The sequence below is a fragment of the Oryza brachyantha genome, chromosome 2 (genome assembly GCF_000231095.2).
Source record: "Oryza brachyantha chromosome 2, ObraRS2, whole genome shotgun sequence".
Lineage (NCBI taxonomy): Eukaryota > Viridiplantae > Streptophyta > Magnoliopsida > Poales > Poaceae > Oryza > Oryza brachyantha.
In genome coordinates this window covers 3749368-3770006 of record NC_023164.2, presented here as the reverse complement: position 1 = coordinate 3770006, position 20639 = coordinate 3749368, and the positions used below count along the sequence as shown (strand labels likewise).

General features: G+C 40.0%; 1 protein-coding gene and 1 long non-coding RNA gene across 8 annotated transcripts; one reads left to right on the top strand and one right to left on the bottom strand.

The window, feature by feature from the left end:
- The first annotated feature begins 9413 nt into the window (after positions 1 to 9413).
- On the top strand, positions 9414 to 18986 carry LOC102699372 (putative multidrug resistance protein). The gene is made up of 6 exons (XM_015833001.2): positions 9414 to 9700; positions 9821 to 9875; positions 9979 to 10615; positions 10720 to 11260; positions 16054 to 16941; positions 17028 to 18986. Exons 1-6 carry the CDS (start codon positions 9455 to 9457, stop codon positions 18405 to 18407), a joined length of 3747 nt encoding a protein of 1248 aa, XP_015688487.2. The 5' UTR covers positions 9414 to 9454; the 3' UTR covers positions 18408 to 18986.
- Positions 9624 to 19973, bottom strand: LOC102723017. 7 transcript variants are annotated; one of them, XR_005811083.1, is made up of 6 exons: positions 16999 to 17087; positions 16863 to 16924; positions 15353 to 15440; positions 13832 to 13922; positions 9818 to 11247; positions 9624 to 9732 (listed from the first exon to the last, which is right to left on the bottom strand). It is a non-coding gene; the product is annotated as an uncharacterized LOC102723017 (long non-coding RNA). The 7 variants fall into 7 exon arrangements; XR_005811082.1 differs by lacking the exons at positions 9624 to 9732; positions 9818 to 11247 and adding an exon at positions 13279 to 13514 and having other exon boundaries at positions 16999 to 17359; XR_005811081.1 differs by lacking the exons at positions 9624 to 9732; positions 9818 to 11247; positions 16863 to 16924; positions 16999 to 17087 and adding exons at positions 19216 to 19255; positions 19666 to 19973 and having other exon boundaries at positions 13671 to 13922.
- Positions 19974 to 20639: the final 666 nt, after the last annotated feature.

The window sequence follows — 20639 nt, the reverse complement described above, 5'->3', positions numbered from 1 at the left end:
GAGTAGTTTTGAAAAAAAATATGAAAAATCATGGAAAAATATTATAAAACTAGGTAAAATTGGCAATGGCCCTATCTTTTCCTTATACTTATAAACCAAATTTTAAATTTTAAAACTAAAAGTTAAAACTGATTTGGGTTTTTTTACGTGCTTTATTTTGTAAACTTTGTTTTCAGATCTCTATAAACACGCATATATAAATTCTTTACCCGTAATTTTGTAATTGTGTTAATTTATTAATTGATTACACGTCGCCAACGCTTGGTCCGTTAATTTGCACATGTTTGCTGCAGCAACAAATCTGTGTCCCTGAAAGACGCTTGACCGTCATTTTAGAATTTAATTAGCCAACAGGAAGTACTATACTGTGTCATTATTTTTCTTCTAAAAATATTTATGATCTTCTAGAAGCTAGATAGCTCAATCATACTAGCTTGTACTAGCAGCAGCTGTCTCCCTCTAAGAGCCGCTATAAGTTAACTATAAGCTGATGTGAAGAAAAGAGGTAATAAAAAAGGAGAGAGATTGGCTCTCATGCAAGAGCCAGCTATACACCAACTCTAAAAAAATACATTAAATGCAAAGATAAGAGAAAAAGATAAGAGATAAAAATTATAGCCAATCTTATAACCAATCTATTACATGAGTGACTATAATATAAACTTATAGCTAGTAAGTTGGCTTTACTATTAAACTTGCTCTACTTAATCACGGCAACGACGTCGCCATGTTTATGTCTAATTAATGTTTGGTGATATAATAGTTGACTAGTATATTTAGGACATTTTTTTATCCATTTAAATAATCGACACAGTTTATATGCTGGCATTTGTCCATCCTAATCCTTAGTTAATTTGAACTTAATTAATAGGGATGACACGAGCAGGGACTTCTTTTATGTTATCCCAGTTAGAAACTGGTATGGGTACATGACCCCATGCATGAAATTTGTGGCTGTGAATCATTATCTTGTAGGGGATTAACTAGGAAAATTAAAGCATTTCTTAATTACCTCAACCAAATCATTTAAGGTATCTAGAAGTAATCAAAAGTGCAACTTTGCCATTTTGCCACAATTAGCATCCAAATTAAAATTGCTACACGTACTACTTCCAAAGAGGCACATGCACAGTCCTTAGCTGACTAGTACTAATTAACATTTCTAAATGCTAAGTACTTTAAACTCATACAGCGACCCATAATCAATTATTCCTAACTCCTGTGCTTACAAATATTAAAGATCCTGCTTCTAGAATGAGTACTAAAGTGTTCACTGACACTGTCATGTGCTTGGTAGCTAATGAGATGCAATTAATCACCAACCAAATGAATGTGCATTGCATCATCAAATGATTAAAATTCGCACCTTAATTTTCAGAGAGCTGCATATATATTCTCTTTTGTCAATTGCTTCTATCCTCTTAGAATATTGATGGATTGATGCATGGACAATTTTTTTTTATCCTTTGTACATCAAGAATGGATTCTATGCCCTCTTCCATGAGAATAACCTCATCATGCATAGTGCTGTATGCTCTAGATTAACTTAATAGCTAGCAATTTATATAATTAGCTCTTGAAATTCTTCATAGTATATGTGTTTGATATGTAATTCCTCAATGGGATTATGGTGAACCGTCATAAATTTAATATTTTCTGCATCATTCTACTCCTGTGGGTATAGTAATCCCTGTCGGCTCCCTGTCAAGGAATACTTTTCTTGTCATGGGGTGTTTGTTTGGTTTTATATAAATAACGAAACGGTATATTTGCAAACGAAAAGTAAGTTTTGAATAAGACTTTTATATGTATATTCTTAATGATTTAAAAACCAAGACCGGAAAATAAACCTCAATGAAAAAAACTACAAATCAACTCCAAATTTAAGGTTAAAAATTCGAATGTTGGTTTATAAGCATAAGCAAAAGTGAAAATAGAGGTTAAGTTTTCGGCAAACAATAAAAGAGATGGATTCTGATAGCGTAAAGCCCTAATTGTACTAGCATTGTTTTAACCCCTTGCACGGCTATTTCTTCAATATTAATATTAACTAACTAGTTTTAATTTGTATTTGAGCTGAAGCACAAAATATAAACTTTAATTTTCATGTAACCAATCACCCTATGTCATCCATGTGTAGTGACCGTTGATAGTTTGATTTGTATGGTTGGAGAAAGTCAGGACAACATGTGCATATGTACTTGCATCAGCTTTCTAGCAAATATTATGTAAAGGAGGGTAGATGGACATGGACCTAATTTATTTGTCATAATTAACAAGGGGGGAAACATCATAAAAGTTAACCAATAAGAAGAAACGACCACATGATCAGCCCTAGAAGATTAAAAAAAAAAGCAAATTTTGTTGCATTATACTATTGGTTTAACTATCACATATTCATTTAGGTATTGTTTGTGAATGACCATACCATATAGTTTTTTATTTTTTTGTTAATTTTTTGCTCGTCTCTATCTATCAAGCATGTATGCATGGTGCGTGTATTTATATGTATTTCCATATAATAATTGTATTTTTTTAGAAAAAAAATGTAAAACAATAAATGATAACACACTAATTCCTTTGTTGCAAAGTGAAACAAAGTGGAGATGGGGGCATGGATGCATGGGCAGATTGACGGCAAAAATCGATCGATCAGAGCCGATTTCTTTGGCTTTTGCCACTTCAAAGGTCATGATTTACACATAGATAATAACATCAAAGCAGCAATGGGGGATTAAAAAGTAATAAAAAAAGTAGGGTTAATTATCTGTTCATGTCTAGCTTTTCTCCATCCTAAAAGGAATGAATGGACAATCAAATGATACCTTTTTGCACAGTATCCATGGAAACTTTAATTTGGCAATGCATATCCTGTCTCATGAATTTCTTTTTTCTGTTGTGATTAATTTTAAGCTAAGATGTTGCACCTCAATTTTCAGGGAGACTACCTAAATAAATACTAGTAACACCCAAACCAACAGTATGTAACAATTGTTTAACAGTTAGTTAAAGTTACCACATAACTTATTTCCTTATCATGTCAATATCAGAAAGTTAACAATTAGGTCTGTGTCGACATGTAGTAGTTAATTAGGCCATTAGTTATTAGTTGTTCTCTTGTTGACCAGCTTATTTGATGCTCGAAAGTGAAACGGTCGAAGTGGCCAAAGTAATTAAGTTTGCATTGCAGCAGGTGACACGTTACATCAATATCGTTGAACCATGGTTGCGTCCTTTTCCACGATTATTCTCAGATTTTTCTCGGGTTTGACGTGCACGTTCTTAAACTACTAAATAATATATTTTTAAAAATTTTATATGTAGAAATTCATCATCTCATATTTCTAAAATAATTTTTAAAATAATAGCTATTGCTATTTTTATTGTTTATATCATTAAATAGTTATAATAAAATTAGATAATCTTTCATATTTTATCTTTTATCTTCGGTTAGAGAAGAACATAGCCCATCTTTAATACTCTTTGAGTCTTGATTCTCCAGGCCTTTTGCTGGGAGATCATGTTGAAACCAGTGTTCTTTGTTCCCCCACACGTCACGGAATTCGGCAGAAAATTTGGACACGAATTTGCATCTTAGGGCCACTTTGAATAATAGGAATGAAAAAACAGAGAAATAGAAAAAACATAAGATTTTGATAGGAACGTAGGTGTAAAATAGAGGATTACAAAACACAGGAAAAACATAGAAATGACCGTTTGATTGGACCATAGGAAAAACACAGGAATTTGAGGAGAGATATAGACTCAAAGGATTTTTTTTATAAGGTTTAACCTCTTGCTAAATTTCCTCCAAAACTTACATAGAAAGATACATTTCATACAAATTTCATAGGATTCATTACTTTGATTCAAAAGGCTTTATAGAAAAATTTCCTATAGAAATGAAATCCTGTAAAATTCCTATGAAAATACTTTCAATCAAAGGGGGCCTTAACAAATGGTGATGAAATTTTTACATGTACACAACTGATGGTGTATACTGACGGTAGCCCACCATAGAGGTGTCTCCAAAACTAATCCTTACTAATTAATTGCCATTATTCAACTTAACTCGTAATATCTGAAAATCTGCATCATTATTTCACCGACAAATTGAGAAATTTGTATATATGTTGCTACAATTTACCTTTAAGGGGCCATCAGTCTCAGTGTGGTATATCGAATATATGTCTAGGATTGATTCTCAAGACATGTAGGGTTGAGGTGATATGTGTCGGCATCGCAATGAGTGACATATTGTGGGCATGGAACGACACCCAATTGCACAAACTCGAATTTGTCCTTAATTCTATTTTATGTGATTAACAATAATATGTACTAAGACAAAGAAAAAGGAAAGCATATATTACTCTCAATTGCTTTTGTTTCAATTAGTAGACTGTCTAATATATTAACGATATATTAACGTGTAATTCTTTTGTTCGATCAAGAAAAAAAATAGTAGATTGTGTGCTGCAAAGGATAAATATGGAATCAATTGATCATCCCAGTATTATTTAATTGCAAAATGGAAGAACTGTATGCCACTACACTGAACCACAGGAGGAGATCAGATAAGTCATTGTGCTGCTCCAGTAGCAGCATGTAGGGGAAAAGCATGAGATTCCAATCCTCAACTTTTTTTTCACAATCTGCATAGAAAAATATCCCAACTTGGGGAGAGGGAGAATCTGCACAGAGCATGTACTTTTTGTGAATTTGGTAGGATCTATTCTTCACCTTTCTATCACCTCTTTATGCAATTTCAATGCTCTGTGTGCCTCTCTTTTGGCCAATTGCATGATTAACTCCTAAGATGTAGCATCTGACCTATTGTAGTTTCTTAACAATGAGGTGTACTCTAAAGTTATTGCCTAGCTGGCCACTACACTTTCATATTACCTGGTGTCGCTTAAGTCTTCTTCTAGTGCTTGGTGAACCTAAAGATTTATTATCTAGAGTATAATATTAAATTGCATATGCAAACCAGTGTCAAATCAATTCGAAAAACCCTATATTCTCGCTTTTGCTTATGCTTATAAGCCAAAATTTAAATTTTTAACTTTAAATTTAGAGTTAATTTTGAAGTTTTTTAATTGTAGTTTATTTTCTAGTTTCGACTTTTAGATCACCATGAATACGTATATAAAAATTTTAGCTGTAAATTATTTTTTATTTGTAAATATGCTGTTTGATATTTTCTTTTAAAAACCCAAAATATAACCCCCTACAGAGGAAGGCTAGGCAATTCCCTTAATCAGCTATGGGATATGGGCTAAAAGTACCACCGCACATTCGGACTGCTCTAAAGGGGTCCAAATTAATTACGTCCAATTTAGATCTAGAAGAATTATACATCAACATATTTAAACTTTAGTTGTGAACTAATGAATGTGTATTATATTTTGTTTTATATAATTTCTCTCACGAAGGGTTACATCAAAAACCGTTGGCTCTGGTATCTTACTGATTGTACATATATGTTAGCAAGTTCAAAAAATTAATTGGCAAAGCCTAGGCTTTTAGAGCTTATTCGGTTCATAGGATAGGAAAAACACAGTATAGAAAAAGTATAGGAAAGGGAAAAAAATATATATGTAAAACAGAGTATCGTAAAACAGAGGATTATAGGGTGAGTGCTTGTTCGGATTGTAGATTTGTAAAAAAAGAATGAAAAAAAAAGAAATATCACAATTTTAATTAGTGCAATTATAGTTAAAGCATGCAACTAGCTGGCATATTAGGCTTAGCCGATGGAGCATCACTTATTAATGGAGCTGAAATCATGTTTTCCATCGGTCTTCGTGCACAGGAATTAATTAAAACCATGAGGTCGGAGTGGATTTTTGTCTTCCTGTACTTTTCTTCTAGAAACTGTACCAAAGAAAATATCCCTTGATGTTCCTATGATCAATTTGGGTGAACCGAACGAAGGGATATGAAATATTTCCTATCTACAGTTTTTCTACAGGAATCCTTTGAAATACCTTAGATCTGAATAAGTCTTTAACGTTTCACTACTCTTTATCGGGTAAGTTTAATCATTCTCACAACTCTCCGTGAGAGAAGAATGATAAATCGTCTATAAGAGTGACAAAAGGCTGAAATTTTGCCTTGCGTACGTAGCAGGTAATTAAACCTTTATATGGTCTACAGAATCAGCCCTGGGTTGATTCGAGAGTTGACAAGATCAGTGCACGGTTGTGTGTATATATAGTTGATGTAACTTAATTGCTATGTGTTTGTTGAAACGGCGACAACTCTACCTCTAAATGTTAAAAACTATAAACCATCTTGTCGTAGCAAACACGTGCTGTGACATTTATTCGTAGTCTGAAAAAAAAGAAACGCAAGGAAATTAATTCAAGGCCATCGTCCACTGTACGTGCTGTGAAAGTAACAGGCTTAATTATGGTTTATGTGGTGACCATTACTGTACTGAATTTGATGTAATCTTAGCTCGATCAAACATTGCCATGAGAAAGTACTGATATTAACCTTAAAATGTCATGTTTCAGATTAATTATAATTGACCAATTGGTCCATAACATAGCTGATCGATCGGTCGCACGCAGACCGTCATTAACTAACCTGTGAGTCAAAACTCTATCATCTCGTAATAATAATTGTATAAAAGAGAGAAGGGTCTATCGAACATCACATTACTCGAAGACTTCATAGAACAACGTACACATCCTCACCAACAACCAAATCCATGCATGCTTTAATTTATCAACTTAAACCATACCGAATTAGACCTTTTAAAAGATAATGATTCATCCATTCAAGTATATAATATAGTTTGTTTTTGTTACGACAAGGCATTAAGTTAACGATTGCTTTATGGGCAACTCTCCAGTACATTTTACTAGCAGTATTATACTACCAGTAGAACTAATCTTAGTCATTGATTAAAAAGGGTATTTTTATACTTTGTTAATTAATTGATTGATAGTATTTTGTAATTTTGTTTTTTGCAATAAAGATCACAATAAAAAAGCCAATATAACCCCTTTAAATTTCCACTACACCTAATATTGTTAGTATAATTTAATCGCAACCGTTCGATAAAAATAGATCAATGGTGTGGATTAAATTCTACTACCAGTAAAATGCACCGGAGTCAGCCCCTTGCTTTACTAATATATACCATTCCTATGACACGGCAGCATAGCTTTGGCCATACTCAATGTAAATTTTATAGACACGATTACCTAGAGTGACATGTTATCTAAAAATGTTTGAAACTAGGATAAAACACTTATCTCTCTTAATGCATAGTTTCATCTATTGTTGTTTACTAGGTTACATGCAAGACATAAGCTGTCTAGATAACTATGTATACATGGTTTCATCCTCATGAGACTCATTACATCTCTCTTTATTAATACGTTGACACATCATCAAAAATATCTATATGATATCATATTTATTGTCCATAAAACTCCCACTGAGACTGACCTAAAAACTTAATTTATGTTCCACGACAGATGAAGAGGTGAATTGTCAACTAATTGTGAGATCGATGAACCCCGTGATTTTTACCTTTAGATAATGAAACCCCGTGAAATTATTAGCCAATTTAATTAATGGCGAGGTCCATTAGATGCATGAGAACGCATGGATGCAGCTGTCTGCACAGCTAGCTTAGCTATCTCTTCTTATCCTTTGCATTACTCCTCTTCACGCCCCAAGGAAACCAGACCAAAGAGACTACAGCACAGCACAGCACAGTCGTCACTAGTGACGCATTGGGCCTTCTTGGCCTTCCCAAAAAAAAAATATTCACACTATTTCATCCCCAAGTCAACCTTTCCATCCTGATTAGCAGTGGCAGATATACAGTGATTAGTTTAGTCTTTATACACATGCATAAAAAAAGTTTGGTGTTTGTAGCTAGAGTGATTAATTAACTGGTGATTCATTTGTAGTTGTTGAATCAGGTTTAGTTTTTTCATATATTTTTTGCAGTGTTTTTTATGTTAATTGATAAGATCCTGATGGTGAAATTTGTTAGGCTTAATATATGAGCATGGAATGTTTGCACATGTCAATTTAGGCTTGGGCATTAGTTTTCGAATTAGCTATGTGCCATGGCCTGCAGTAGTACTCCTGTAAAACCTAACCTACCGAAAAGATAAACTCATGATGGTTTTAATTGTTATATATGGACGTTAGAACAAGTGTGATAAATTTAAATGGGTGTTAGTTAAACATGTGGGGGATGTTTGATAATAAGATATATACTTCGCTGTCAAACTTTCAATGCTCATAGGTCATAGCCTAGAATGTTTTTTTAATTAAAAAGAAAAACAAAATGGTATGCCATTCTTTTTTTTGGCGCCTAACTCTTATATATGCAATTTGAGAGGAAAACTTTCATACTAATTACACTGATTATGAACCAACTAGCACTGTTTCGAAGTTATGAAAGACCTCTTGGCTTGGATAATCTTCTGGTTTTCACCGTGAGATTTGCTTCAGTCCAACAAAAAGTATCTCGTATATCAAATCGTTTCTGATCATCGGATCTAACAGTGCATATTCCTAGATCCAATGGTAGAAAATGATTTGGTAGCTCCATGTACTGGTACCTCGAGATACTTTTTATTAAACCAGAGTAAATCTAGGTTTACCGTATCAAACCAAATTCCGATTCTCTAAAAAGAATTAACATTATATCAACAGCCATTCCTAGTCTATTTTTCATTTGGCCTACATCTTTACACGTAAAGTCTTTCAAGGTATAATTAAAGAGTGTATCATCCTCGAACCTAAGATTCGTATGTCGATCGAGACATCTAAGAGCCTATTCTGATTGTGATCCTTACGGTCACCAACGTCAATTAGATATAAATTTTGTCCCTAGAAAAGCGAAACACAACCTTTTTTCCCTGAACAAAATAAAAGCGAAACATTATCGTTGTTCTTGAAAAAAGCCATCAAACTTGGAGTGTGTAGAAAAGATAAGTTCCGTCTATTGATTAAATGTTCAAAAATTTTAATTTCATCCATCAAATCTAGTCACTCCTGTTGGATGATAATTCGAAGGCATACATGCAAGTCAAAAATCTCATACACGTCATTCCCTTAACCCCACATGTATTGCGAGTGTGTTTGACAGAAAAAATAAAAAAATCAAACGTTTGATTAATGGCAAAACTGAAAACAGTAAAAGATATATAGAGAATGACACCAAGCCATCACATTGCAACAATATGGCCAGCTAGTAGCAGACATGGCTTGCATATTCCTCTTGACATCTGACTAGTCGCTTGCTACATAGTGCATGCAATTGCTGGCATGGCAACAAACTACTACTATATATAAGGCCTCTCTCTCTCTTTCTCTCTCTCAAGTCAAGAGAGGTTACCATCTAAACGGCCTGGAAAAAAAAAAAGAAGAGAGGCCAAGCTAGCTACTATTCCTAGCTGAACTCTAGCCGGTCACGGCCATGGGCGACGGCGGCGGCGGCGGCGCCGGGAAGGCGAAGGCGAAGGCGATGCCGGTGTTTGGGCCGTTCATGGCGGTGTTCATGCACGCGGACGCGACGGACGTGGCGTTGATGGCGCTCGGGCTTCTGGGCGCCATGGGCGACGGCGTGTCGACGCCGGTGATGCTGCTCATCACCAGCCGCATCTTCAACGACCTCGGCAGCGGCGCCGACATCGTCCAGCAGTTCAGCTCCAAGGTCAACGTGGTACGCGCTCGATCGCCTAGCTCGATCCTGAGCTGAAATAATAATGTTTCAATGAATCCAACTGAATTGAACTGAATTTGGCGATGGAAAATTGAGATGGTGTTGGGTTAATCTCACCAGAACGCGAGGAACCTCGTCTTCTTGGCCGCCGGCTCGTGGGTCATGGCGTTCCTAGGTGAGGTAGCTCCGTAGCTCTGCATTACGTACTGGTCATGGCCGCGTGCCAATGCCGGCGGCGAGCTGACGCCGGCGAGGTGTGTGTGCGTGTGTGGGAGCAGAGGGGTACTGCTGGGCGCGCACGGCGGAGCGGCAGGCGTCGCGGATGCGGGCGAGGTACCTGAGGGCGGTGCTCCGGCAAGACGTGGAGTACTTTGACCTGAAGAAGGGGTCGACGGCGGAGGTGATCACCAGCGTGTCGAACGACAGCCTGGTGGTGCAGGACGTGCTGAGCGAGAAGGTGCCCAACTTCGTGATGAACGCCGCCATGTTCGCCGGCAGCTACGCCGTCGGGTTCGCGCTGCTGTGGCGGCTGACGCTGGTGGCGCTGCCGTCGGTGGTGCTGCTCATCATCCCGGGGTACATGTACGGCCGCATCCTCGTCGGCCTGGCGCGGCGGATCCGGGAGCAGTACGCCCAGCCGGGCGCCTTCGCCGAGCAGGCCGTGTCGTCGGTGCGCACGGTGTACGCGTTCGCGGCGGAGCGGGCCACCATGGCGCGGTTCTCGGCGGCGCTGGAGGAGTCGGCGAGGCTGGGGCTCAAGCAGGGGCTCGCCAAGGGCGTCGCCGTCGGCAGCAACGGCATCACCTTCGCCATCTGGGCCTTCAACGTCTGGTACGGCAGCCGCCTCGTCATGTACCACGGCCAGCAGGGCGGCACCGTCTTCGCCGTCTCCGCCGCCATCGTCGTCGGCGGCCTGTGCGCACTAACACCTCCCACTCATATAGTTCTTGACGGCGGCGACGGCGACGCGCCATTGACGACGTGCCTTGCATGCATGTGGTGTGTGGGTTGGGTTGCAGAGCGCTGGGGTCGGGGCTGTCGAACGTGAAGTACTTCTCGGAGGCGAGCTCGGCGGCGGAGAGGGTGCTGGAGGTGATCCGGCGGGTCCCCAAGATCGACTCGGAGAGCGGCGCCGGCGAGGAGCTGGGCAGCGTCGCCGGCGAGGTGGAGTTCCGGAACGTGGAGTTCTGCTACCCGTCGCGGCCGGAGAGCCCCATCTTCGTGAGCTTCAGCCTCCGCGTGCCGGCGGGGCGCACGGTGGCGCTGGTCGGCGGCAGTGGTTCCGGCAAGTCGACGGTGATCGCGCTGCTGGAGCGGTTCTACGACCCGGCGGCCGGCGAGGTGACGCTCGACGGCGTGGACCTCCGGCGGCTCCGGCTGAAGTGGGTGCGCGCGCAGATGGGGCTCGTCAGCCAGGAGCCGGCGCTGTTCGCCACCACCATCCGGGAGAACATCCTGTTCGGCAAGGAGGACGCCACGGCGGAGGAGGTGGTCGCCGCCGCCAAGGCCGCCAACGCCCACAACTTCATCTCCCAGCTGCCGCAAGGCTACGACACACAGGTAAATCAAATCATCTCCTAATATTTCAGAATTTTCCTCAGAATTAGCATCGGTTTAATTCTATACTGCTAAATAATACAACCACTGCCACTAGCCAATCTGGCACATATATATGCAAATACGCAACACAAGCAGTCATTTCAGCACAAAGTTCTTAGCTTTGCAAGCCAATGTCCAGGTTTGTTATCAAAGAAATCTGTTGCTATCATGACTATAGCTAGTAGTAAATTGCATGCATTGTGATGCATCCTATTCTTTTTTCTTTTTCTTAACCGAGAAATGGCTTGCATGTATGTGTTATGCATCTAATTCTTTTCATTTTCTTGGCCAATAAAGAGATGGGTTACAATTGGGTAGTGGTATCTGATTCAGTGAAAGGACACATCCTCAACACATCACACATGTATCGGAGACATGACCCCATTAGACTGCTATAACCTACTTCCTCCATCTCAAAATAATTCAACTTCTAGAGTTCAAATTTTGTCACAAAATAAACGTTTTTACCTTCTTACTTGTCATCGGTACACAAATCAAGAAATTTTATCACTTTAATGCCCCTCATCTAACCACCCACCAATACTAAGAGGGTGACGCATATTTGCAAACTAAAAATAATTTGTGAATAAGTTTGATACATGTATTCTTAGTGATATAAAAGACAAGGTTGAAAATAAACTACTGTGAAAAAACTCAAAACGACTCCAAATTTAATATTGAAAATTTAAATTTTGGCTTATAAGCAGAAGCAAAAGCAAAAAAATGGGGGCGTAAGTTCCTATTAATTAGAGACACTTTGGTCATTTTTTTTCTCCTCACTAAATATGCATTGTGAATTTGTGATGCTATGAATTTATTTCTATTGGGCTTATGAAATTCACACAAATGGAAGTCAAGGGAAACCACAGACACTTCAGGCACAGGAGTGAGTGAGTGCATAGTCTGCTTCTTGCAGAGTTTCTGTGATCCATGTGCAAACACCCAACATTTTGAATCTTATATAGGAGTAGTAGTTTAGTCATTAGGTCCATAATGTGTCAAGGACTAGAAACCCTTTTTAAAAGAATCTAGCCAAAGAAGTTCTACCCCCAATTGATCAGACAAGATTATGTGGCCTTCGTACGTGGCTTTGGGACCCAAACATTCTAATGCTATTACTAATTCGTTTTAAATTTTGTTTTGTGAATTGTGGTGCACCCTTTTTGGTGGCGATTCGACTTTAGATTTTTTATTATTGAAGGGGAAGAAAGCCAAATAACCTGGGATCGAAAGCTGGTTTTGGAAGCAACACCTTTCAGGCCTATTTGGTAGGGCTCCAACTGCTATATTCACATTTACTAGCTATCACTAGAGCCCAACCAAACGGTTTAGCGGAACCGGATCTTCTGCAGTCGACAACAGAGAACATCATCGCTGACATGTGGGCCCAGCGCCTCCCGGGCCCACATGTCAGTGGCGGTTGCAGAGGGAAGTCGACTGCAGAGAGATCCCAATCCCGGTTTAGCACCATCAAAAAATGGAATGGAGTGAGCTAAAGTGATATGAAATGATGGATTAGAGAGATAGAGCAGGGTTAGTGTAGCTCCACTCTATAGTTTAACTTAGGAGTTGAGCCCTACCAACATGTCCTTTGTTTCTAGTGTAGTACTATCAACTTTGTTTGGAAGCAACATAGTCACACACACATACTACTATCCATCTGTTCTGTTATTAGTGCTGGCTAGCTATAATCTGCAGGCGCCGCGTCACTGGCAGAGGACACGGGTCCTGCACTCCTGCCTGCTTGTGCGCTCAAGAGAAGAAAATAAAAAGGCAAAAGGCAGTAAGGCACTCGTGCAATCTGAGATTCAGTGAGCTGTCTGCCTTTTGTCCCCAAAAATAATGACACACGCCTAAATTATGTTGATGTTATCATGACTAGAAAAACGAAAATTTACCCTGAAAATAACAATAAAACCGTAATTTACGGTATGACAATACAGGAAAAACAGTAGTCAATAAGAAAAGTTCAACAGCTTGAAAGTGCTACACATGGTTAAAATAGCATAGGCATCAATTATGTACATGTCAGTGTACTTTTGAGCACTCTAAATTCTCTAAGGATCCCAAGACTATTAGAGCATAAACATATATAAAATGATAGTTCATACTTCTACTATGAACCCACCTAATCAGGGGTTGGAGCAATGAAATGATCATGGAACAAGAATTTCACTAGACGGCGATTCAGTAAATCTGTGAAAATTATAGGCACCTGAAGAGTGAAAATACCCCCAATTAGGCTCAGAAGGCTATGGTACTCCTGAAGTCGTATCGTAAGACTTTTTAGCTATATCTATATTCATCCATTGATCAATATATATTGTTTGTATATATGTTTAGATTTATTAGTATCTAAATAAATTTAGGTAATACTATAAAATTTTATTATGAAACGAATGTAGTACAAACTAAAGACTTAACCTAGGTGCATCATCACATTGCCAAAACGTCTACATTGAATGAATAATTGTAGAAAAACAAAAAAAACGAATACAAAAGGTAACACTAGGCTATCACAGAAACACCTACTATTGATGCTCGTTGCTTGGGATGAACAAGTAGTCATCTTGTGGTGCAGCCTTCCTCGCCGCTGCTTCAGCATAGTTCCTCTCCAGCAGACCTGTGGCCAATCCAGCATCGACCCGAAATTGGATTAGAAATAATGCCATTCTTAATATTGAATGAATCCTCTTGTAGATACCTCCCATTACATGGCTTGCAAAAAATAGGGACAGAGAACTGAATATATCCCTTAACATCTATCTATGGTTCTGAATGTGGACGTAAACAATAGCGACAAATGCTGATACTCTCAATTGCTTAATGCCTTGTTTCTCTAGCTCACTCTCAACATGATCACGACTCAACTTAGCCTCCACGATGTGGATGGCCATATTTCTGCATAGTGTACAACTGCAGCACTGTCTATAAGGCTGTTATATTAGACCATTTTGCAGATAATTTATTTCTAGTGATGGCGGTATCAAAATTCAAAGCACCTGCTTTGGAAAATTTCTGATGGTAGGGCATAGGAATCATAGAGCAATGAGCCAAAGTGGAAACGGCAAGGAACCGTTGGCCCACCACTCAGGGTGTGTGCCTCCAAGGTCGGTGGACACTGAATGTAAGCAGCTAGAGGCTTTTTGCAAATCTAGAAACCAGAAAAGGGGTAGCCAGTCAACAATTTTATGGTTTCAACTTTCCCAGCAAACAGGATATTCACCCAGGTCCTATCATGCACTAACTATTTTGACAGCAATATGTTAGGCAGAGATTCATATAACAAAGTGCCCGTGTGCCTGGCATGTGCATCCAAAAAGGCAGTTTTATCTGTAGAAAATTAAAATGATTCTCAAAATATTAGTTTTGATTTGTTCCTTTGCAGCCATGCAAAATACTACTCGAAAGAACCTAACCTTATAATGGAAAAGAGTATATCTTTTTTTTTTGGTTGCCTTGCTGTTCCAACAAAGGACTTCTTTGAGAAGCAGCCCCCAGCTAATAATGGAAAATCACTGTAATGATATGGATCCTAAGTGGCATGCATCTAAGCCTTGAAACATGAATGGTTCATTCATGGTTGGACCCCCCACCACTAGACTACTTTGTGCAAACCTGCTGTGGGGCACTTAACATTAGATTTTGATGTGGGCAAACCTGTTAACAAGATGACCTGACAGGGCACTCAAAAGATATCCTCTGTCAGATATCTACCACATAATACATGCGTTGGTGTGAGTTTGACAATAATAATTGAAGGCACTTCGTAGCTGAGCTTTCATTTTGATTTTTCAAGCACTCATAGGAACATGACAGGAAAGAGTGCTACAAAATGACAAATAGTTAAAATTCTGCTAGTGCATCTACAATATTCAATGATAAATATTGTGTAATTGTTAGTTCAACAAGCTTTCCAGAGCATGCATTGACTGATCACTGGCACACGTGTAGTATTGTAGATCTACTATTAGAGGACCAAAGTAACTCTATGTTCACTCTACTCACTCATACAAATACGGAAAAGGGCCATTTGATGTTGATAAACATTACCTTGCATGTTTTGATCTGTCTAGAAGCTTTGCCACTTGACTTCACTTTTATTCACCAGGAAACATAACTTGTTTCCTAGAAAATAAATCTGAAAGAAAGAAAGTCCATATAAATACTGCAGAATAACAGTTGAAGTGTTTAAAATATGGCTAGTATCACTGTATAACTGCTGACGAAATGTACCAGTTGAAGTGTTTGAACTATATCTGTAGGAGGATAATAGAAACCAGGTGCCTTATAACTCTATAATCTTGGAAAGTTTTTATAAATGTTGAACAAAGATTTTAGGAAACTTTGTGAAAAGACAGGAGACCTATGCTATCTCAAAGTTTAAAAAGGGCACTCTCATCAGTTGTCAGTGATTATGTTTGTTTGTGATTAGCACTAGAGGGTAGAATGCTTACTTCTAACAATCAAATGAAGAACCATTTTCTCCTTGTAAAAGAATCTGATGTCACCCGCTCACCCTTAAATCAAGATAACAACATGCTCAGCATAATGATGCTTTCATATTGTCTATAGGACTTGTCAACTGAGGGTTTGTTTTTCTTTTAAGAAAAGAACCAAATATTCATGTCAATATTTACATTCTCATAAAAAAAAGTCAATATTTGCACATACTATTATACATTTCAAACATGTTTATCTCATCAGCATTCCTACCCTAGTAATAACCTAGTTTTTTGAAATAAAAACTACAGGTGGGTGAGCGTGGTGTCCAAATGTCTGGTGGGCAGAAGCAGAGAATTGCTATTGCCAGAGCAATCCTGAAGTCACCCAAGATCCTCCTCCTTGATGAAGCCACTAGTGCACTGGATACTGAGTCAGAGCGCGTTGTTCAGGAGGCCCTTGACCTGGCATCTGTGGGCCGGACTACTATTGTCATTGCACATCGCCTATCCACCATCCGCAATGCTGACATAATTGCTGTCATGCAGTCCGGCGAGGTTAAGGAGCTGGGCCCCCATGATGAGCTCATTGCTAATGAGAATGGCCTCTACTCATCTCTTGTGCGCCTTCAACAAACAAGAGATTCAAATGGGAGTGTTGAGATTGGTGTAAATGGTAGCACATCTGCTGTGGGGCAATCCAGTAGCCACAGCATGAGCAGGAGGTTTTCTGCAGCTAGCAGGTCAAGCTCAGCAAGGTCATTGGGTGATGCAAGGGATGCTGACAGCACTGAGAAGCCAAAGCTTCCAGTGCCATCCTTCAGAAGACTACTTATGCTTAATGCACCAGAGTGGAAGCAAGCACTAATGGGGAGTTTTAGTGCAATTGTGTTTGGAGGCATCCAGCCTGCATATGCGTATGCCATGGGAAGCATGATCTCAGTCTACTTCTTGACAGACCATGCAGAGATCAAGGACAAAACAAGGACCTACGCACTCATCTTCGTAGGTCTTGCAGTGCTCTCATTTTTGATAAATATAGGGCAGCATTACAACTTTGGTGCAATGGGGGAATACCTCACCAAGAGAATCAGGGAGCAGATGCTTTCCAAGATACTCACCTTTGAAGTTGGGTGGTTTGACCGTGACGAGAACTCCAGTGGTGCCATATGCTCACAGCTAGCTAAGGAAGCCAACGTTGTAAGTGCATAAATCAAAATAAGTATGTACATAAGTAAAAGTGTAATCGTAACTGACTTGCCATAACTTTGCCGTTGTTGTTGTAGGTGAGGTCTCTCGTGGGTGACCGAATGGCTCTGGTGATCCAGACTATTTCCGCTGTGCTTATTGCATGCACCATGGGTCTGGTCATTGCCTGGCGTTTGGCCCTTGTGATGATAGCAGTGCAGCCTCTGATCATTGTTTGCTTTTATGCTCGTCGTGTCTTACTCAAGAGCATGTCCAAGAAATCAATACATGCACAAGCTGAAAGTAGCAAGCTAGCTGCTGAGGCAGTCTCTAATCTCCGTACCATTACAGCCTTCTCATCCCAAGAGCGCATCTTACACCTCTTTGACCAAGCACAAGATGGACCACGCAAGGAAAGCATCCGGCAATCATGGTTTGCAGGCCTCGGCCTTGGCACCTCCATGAGCCTCATGACATGCACATGGGCCCTTGACTTTTGGTATGGTGGCAGGCTTATGGCTGAGCATCATATTAATGCCAAGGAGCTCTTCCAAACCTTCATGATTCTAGTAAGCACAGGTCGTGTAATTGCAGATGCAGGAAGCATGACAACAGACCTAGCTAAGGGTGCGGACGCAGTCGCTTCAGTATTTGCTGTTCTTGACAGGGAAACAGAAATTGATCCTGACAACCCTCAAGGGTACAAACCAGAGAAGCTCAAAGGTGAGGTGGACATCAGAGGAGTCGATTTTGCATACCCATCAAGGCCAGATGTTATAATCTTCAAAGGATTCACATTGAGTATCCAACCAGGCAAGTCTACAGCCCTGGTTGGGCAAAGTGGCTCTGGCAAGTCAACCATCATCGGGCTCATAGAGAGGTTCTACGACCCAATAAGGGGGTCGGTGAAGATTGATGGAAGGGATATCAAAGGATATAATCTTCGAGCCCTGCGGCGGCACATTGGTCTCGTCAGCCAAGAGCCAACACTATTTGCAGGTACAATCAGAGAGAACATTGTGTATGGCACAGAAACAGCTAGCGAGGCAGAAATTGAGGATGCAGCAAGGTCTGCTAATGCACATGACTTCATCAGCAACCTGAAGGATGGATATGACACATGGTGTGGTGAGAGAGGAGTTCAACTGTCAGGAGGGCAGAAACAGCGAATTGCAATTGCCCGTGCCATCCTAAAGAACCCAGCTATCTTGCTACTGGATGAGGCTACAAGTGCGTTGGACAGCCAGTCCGAGAAGGTGGTACAGGAGGCACTGGACCGAGTAATGGTTGGCAGAACAAGTGTGGTGGTGGCACACCGGCTCAGCACCATACAAAACTGTGATCTTATCACTGTGCTCGAAAAAGGAACTGTTGTGGAGAAGGGCACACATGCATCCCTCATGGCCAAGGGCCTCTCTGGAACATATTTTAGCTTGGTTAGTTTGCAACAAGGAGGCAACCAGCAGGTCCAGCACTGAGATTTTGCATGGCCATACAGAAGCCATTTCCAAATTTGTACCTGGTTCAAAAGAGTCATCAGGACTGCAAGCAAGGATGCTCCTTATCATTGAAATTTTATGTGACAATGGATTATTTGTCCTCCCATTGCTCTATCAGTATATAGAATCATATGAAGCTTGTAGTTTCTTTTCTTGAGTTATTTGCTAGAACTGTACTGCAATGATGAGAAGGTCGAAATATGAGATAAGCTTGTATGATAGGTTGCATTTCTTCATTCTTCTGTGCCATATTTGTTGAAAACCAATTTTGTTGTTGAACACAGTACCACACAGGCTAGTAACAATGTAAATCATGATCATTGTATCACAAGTAGCAGAAATGATGTTCAAAAGGATTATATTTTGGTAGAATTATAGTCCTTATGGCCTTCTGGAAGATGTATGGTTAAGTCAAATTCAAGATAATGCTCCTTCTTAATGCAAAGATACACAAGCCTTTTGCGTATTCCCTAAAAATTCAAGATGATGCTCCTTACAATCAAGGAGTAATAACATCGCAAAGCAAAATGATTGGAGCAGAAATAATCCGCTTTACCTACTAATGGTTTATAATTTCCACACAAGTATCACAAAATGTGAAATCCAACATTATTGGCTTCCATATATCTATTTGTTTATGCAACTGCTTTCAGTTACTCCCTCCGTTTCACAATGTAAGTCTTTCTAGCATTGGCTAGATTTATATAGATGCTAATGAATCTAGATACATATATAAAATATATACATTCATCAATCAATAAATTTAGGCAAAGTCAGAAAGACTTACAATATGAAACGGAGGTAGTAGCACTTTTTTCCCTAAGAACCTGATGAACCATGGACAGAGTAAATAATCTAGTTATAAATGCAACTTTTAAACACACAAGGACATGGTTTTTTTAGGAAATGTTCAACACTAATACCCATGTCTCATATCAGTACTTGCAAGTAAGGAGCACATTTTACTCATATGAACTAAAGGGTTCTAATATCCTATTACCTTCGATCTGCTTTAAACAGTTTAAACCTAATGACGATAATCTCATGCATCCACCAACAACTTGCAGTAGAACAAACTAGCGGCGGTTCAGAAATTATGGAACTATGGCCACAAATCTTCCTAGGGAATTCGGTAACTAGCTGATCGACGCCAATACAACGCAGTTTCGAATTTCCTCGTGGGAATGGGATGATCTGCATATATGGTGATGGTACGGGTAGAGTGTCAGATCATCACCTGGTGGGTGCGCAGGTGAGGAGTCGGATCGTCGAGGCCCTGGTGGTGGTGATACCAGCACACGCGGCGAGCTCACCGGGCGCCGCGGAGGCGGCGGCGGCGGCGGCGGCGGAGCCAGGTTGGGGAGAAGTGCGGCAGCTCGAGGGTGGTCAGAATTGGGTCGGAAGCCCGGTAAACGCGTTGCCGGCGCCTTCCAGCTCTGGGGCAGCGGCAGCAGCGCCGGCCGCGGGCAGCCGGCCGGCACGCCGCGGATGCCGCATGCGGCGAGTCGACACGGCGATGCGGGCCGGTGGGGGTGGATGCCCGGAGTACGCTTCGGCGAGCCGTTTACGTATTTCCAAGCTTTACGCTTTCTTGCGAGATGTGGTATTGGGCTGTTTAGCCACTGGCATGTGAGGACTGGGCCTGTCAGAGTGGGCTGCATCGATGGAGAATTTCTTTTTCTGAGGTTTTTTTTCTCGAAGAAGTTTGACGACTTCAGATTGTCACTGAGGCCCCGTTAGACACGTGGGCATAAGTTAACTTATGTCTGGCACGAAAAACGTAGTAATAGATTAGTATATGATTAATTAATTATTAATTATTAAAAAATATATAAGAGATTAATATGATTTTTTTAAACAACTTTTCTATAGAATTTTTTGTAAAAATACATTGTTTAGCAGTTCGGGAAACGTATGCGTGAAAAATAAGGAGGCTTAGTTAAATTATGGTCATGGCCAAACGCGGCCTGATTATGTTAACTTACAATTACGTGCCAACGATATATGAGGTCATCTGAGTCAATAATATATGGGTCAGGATGCTAAATAATCCAAAGCCAGGTTTGTGCAGCGAAAAAATACAAAATCTCCCTTTAAAAGGGTGTTGTTTTCTTTTTCCAAAGATACGTACAAACTTAGAAAAAAGCATCTCAAAAATCGTTCAAAAACTAAACAATCTCTCTGTATAGTGTAGTAACCTCGGTATCTTAA

Bases quoted from the DNA above. Each gene is read 5' to 3' on its own strand.
- LOC102699372 (XM_015833001.2), top strand. From the start codon at position 9,455: ATGGGCGACGGCGGCGGCGGCGGCGCCGGGAAGGCGAAGGCGAAGGCG. The intron at 9,876-9,978 runs GTGAGGTAGCTC...GTGTGGGAGCAG, and splicing joins GTGGGTCATGGCGTTCCTAG to AGGGGTACTGCTGGGCGCGC. The intron at 11,261-16,053 runs GTAAATCAAATC...TAAAAACTACAG, and splicing joins CGCAAGGCTACGACACACAG to GTGGGTGAGCGTGGTGTCCA.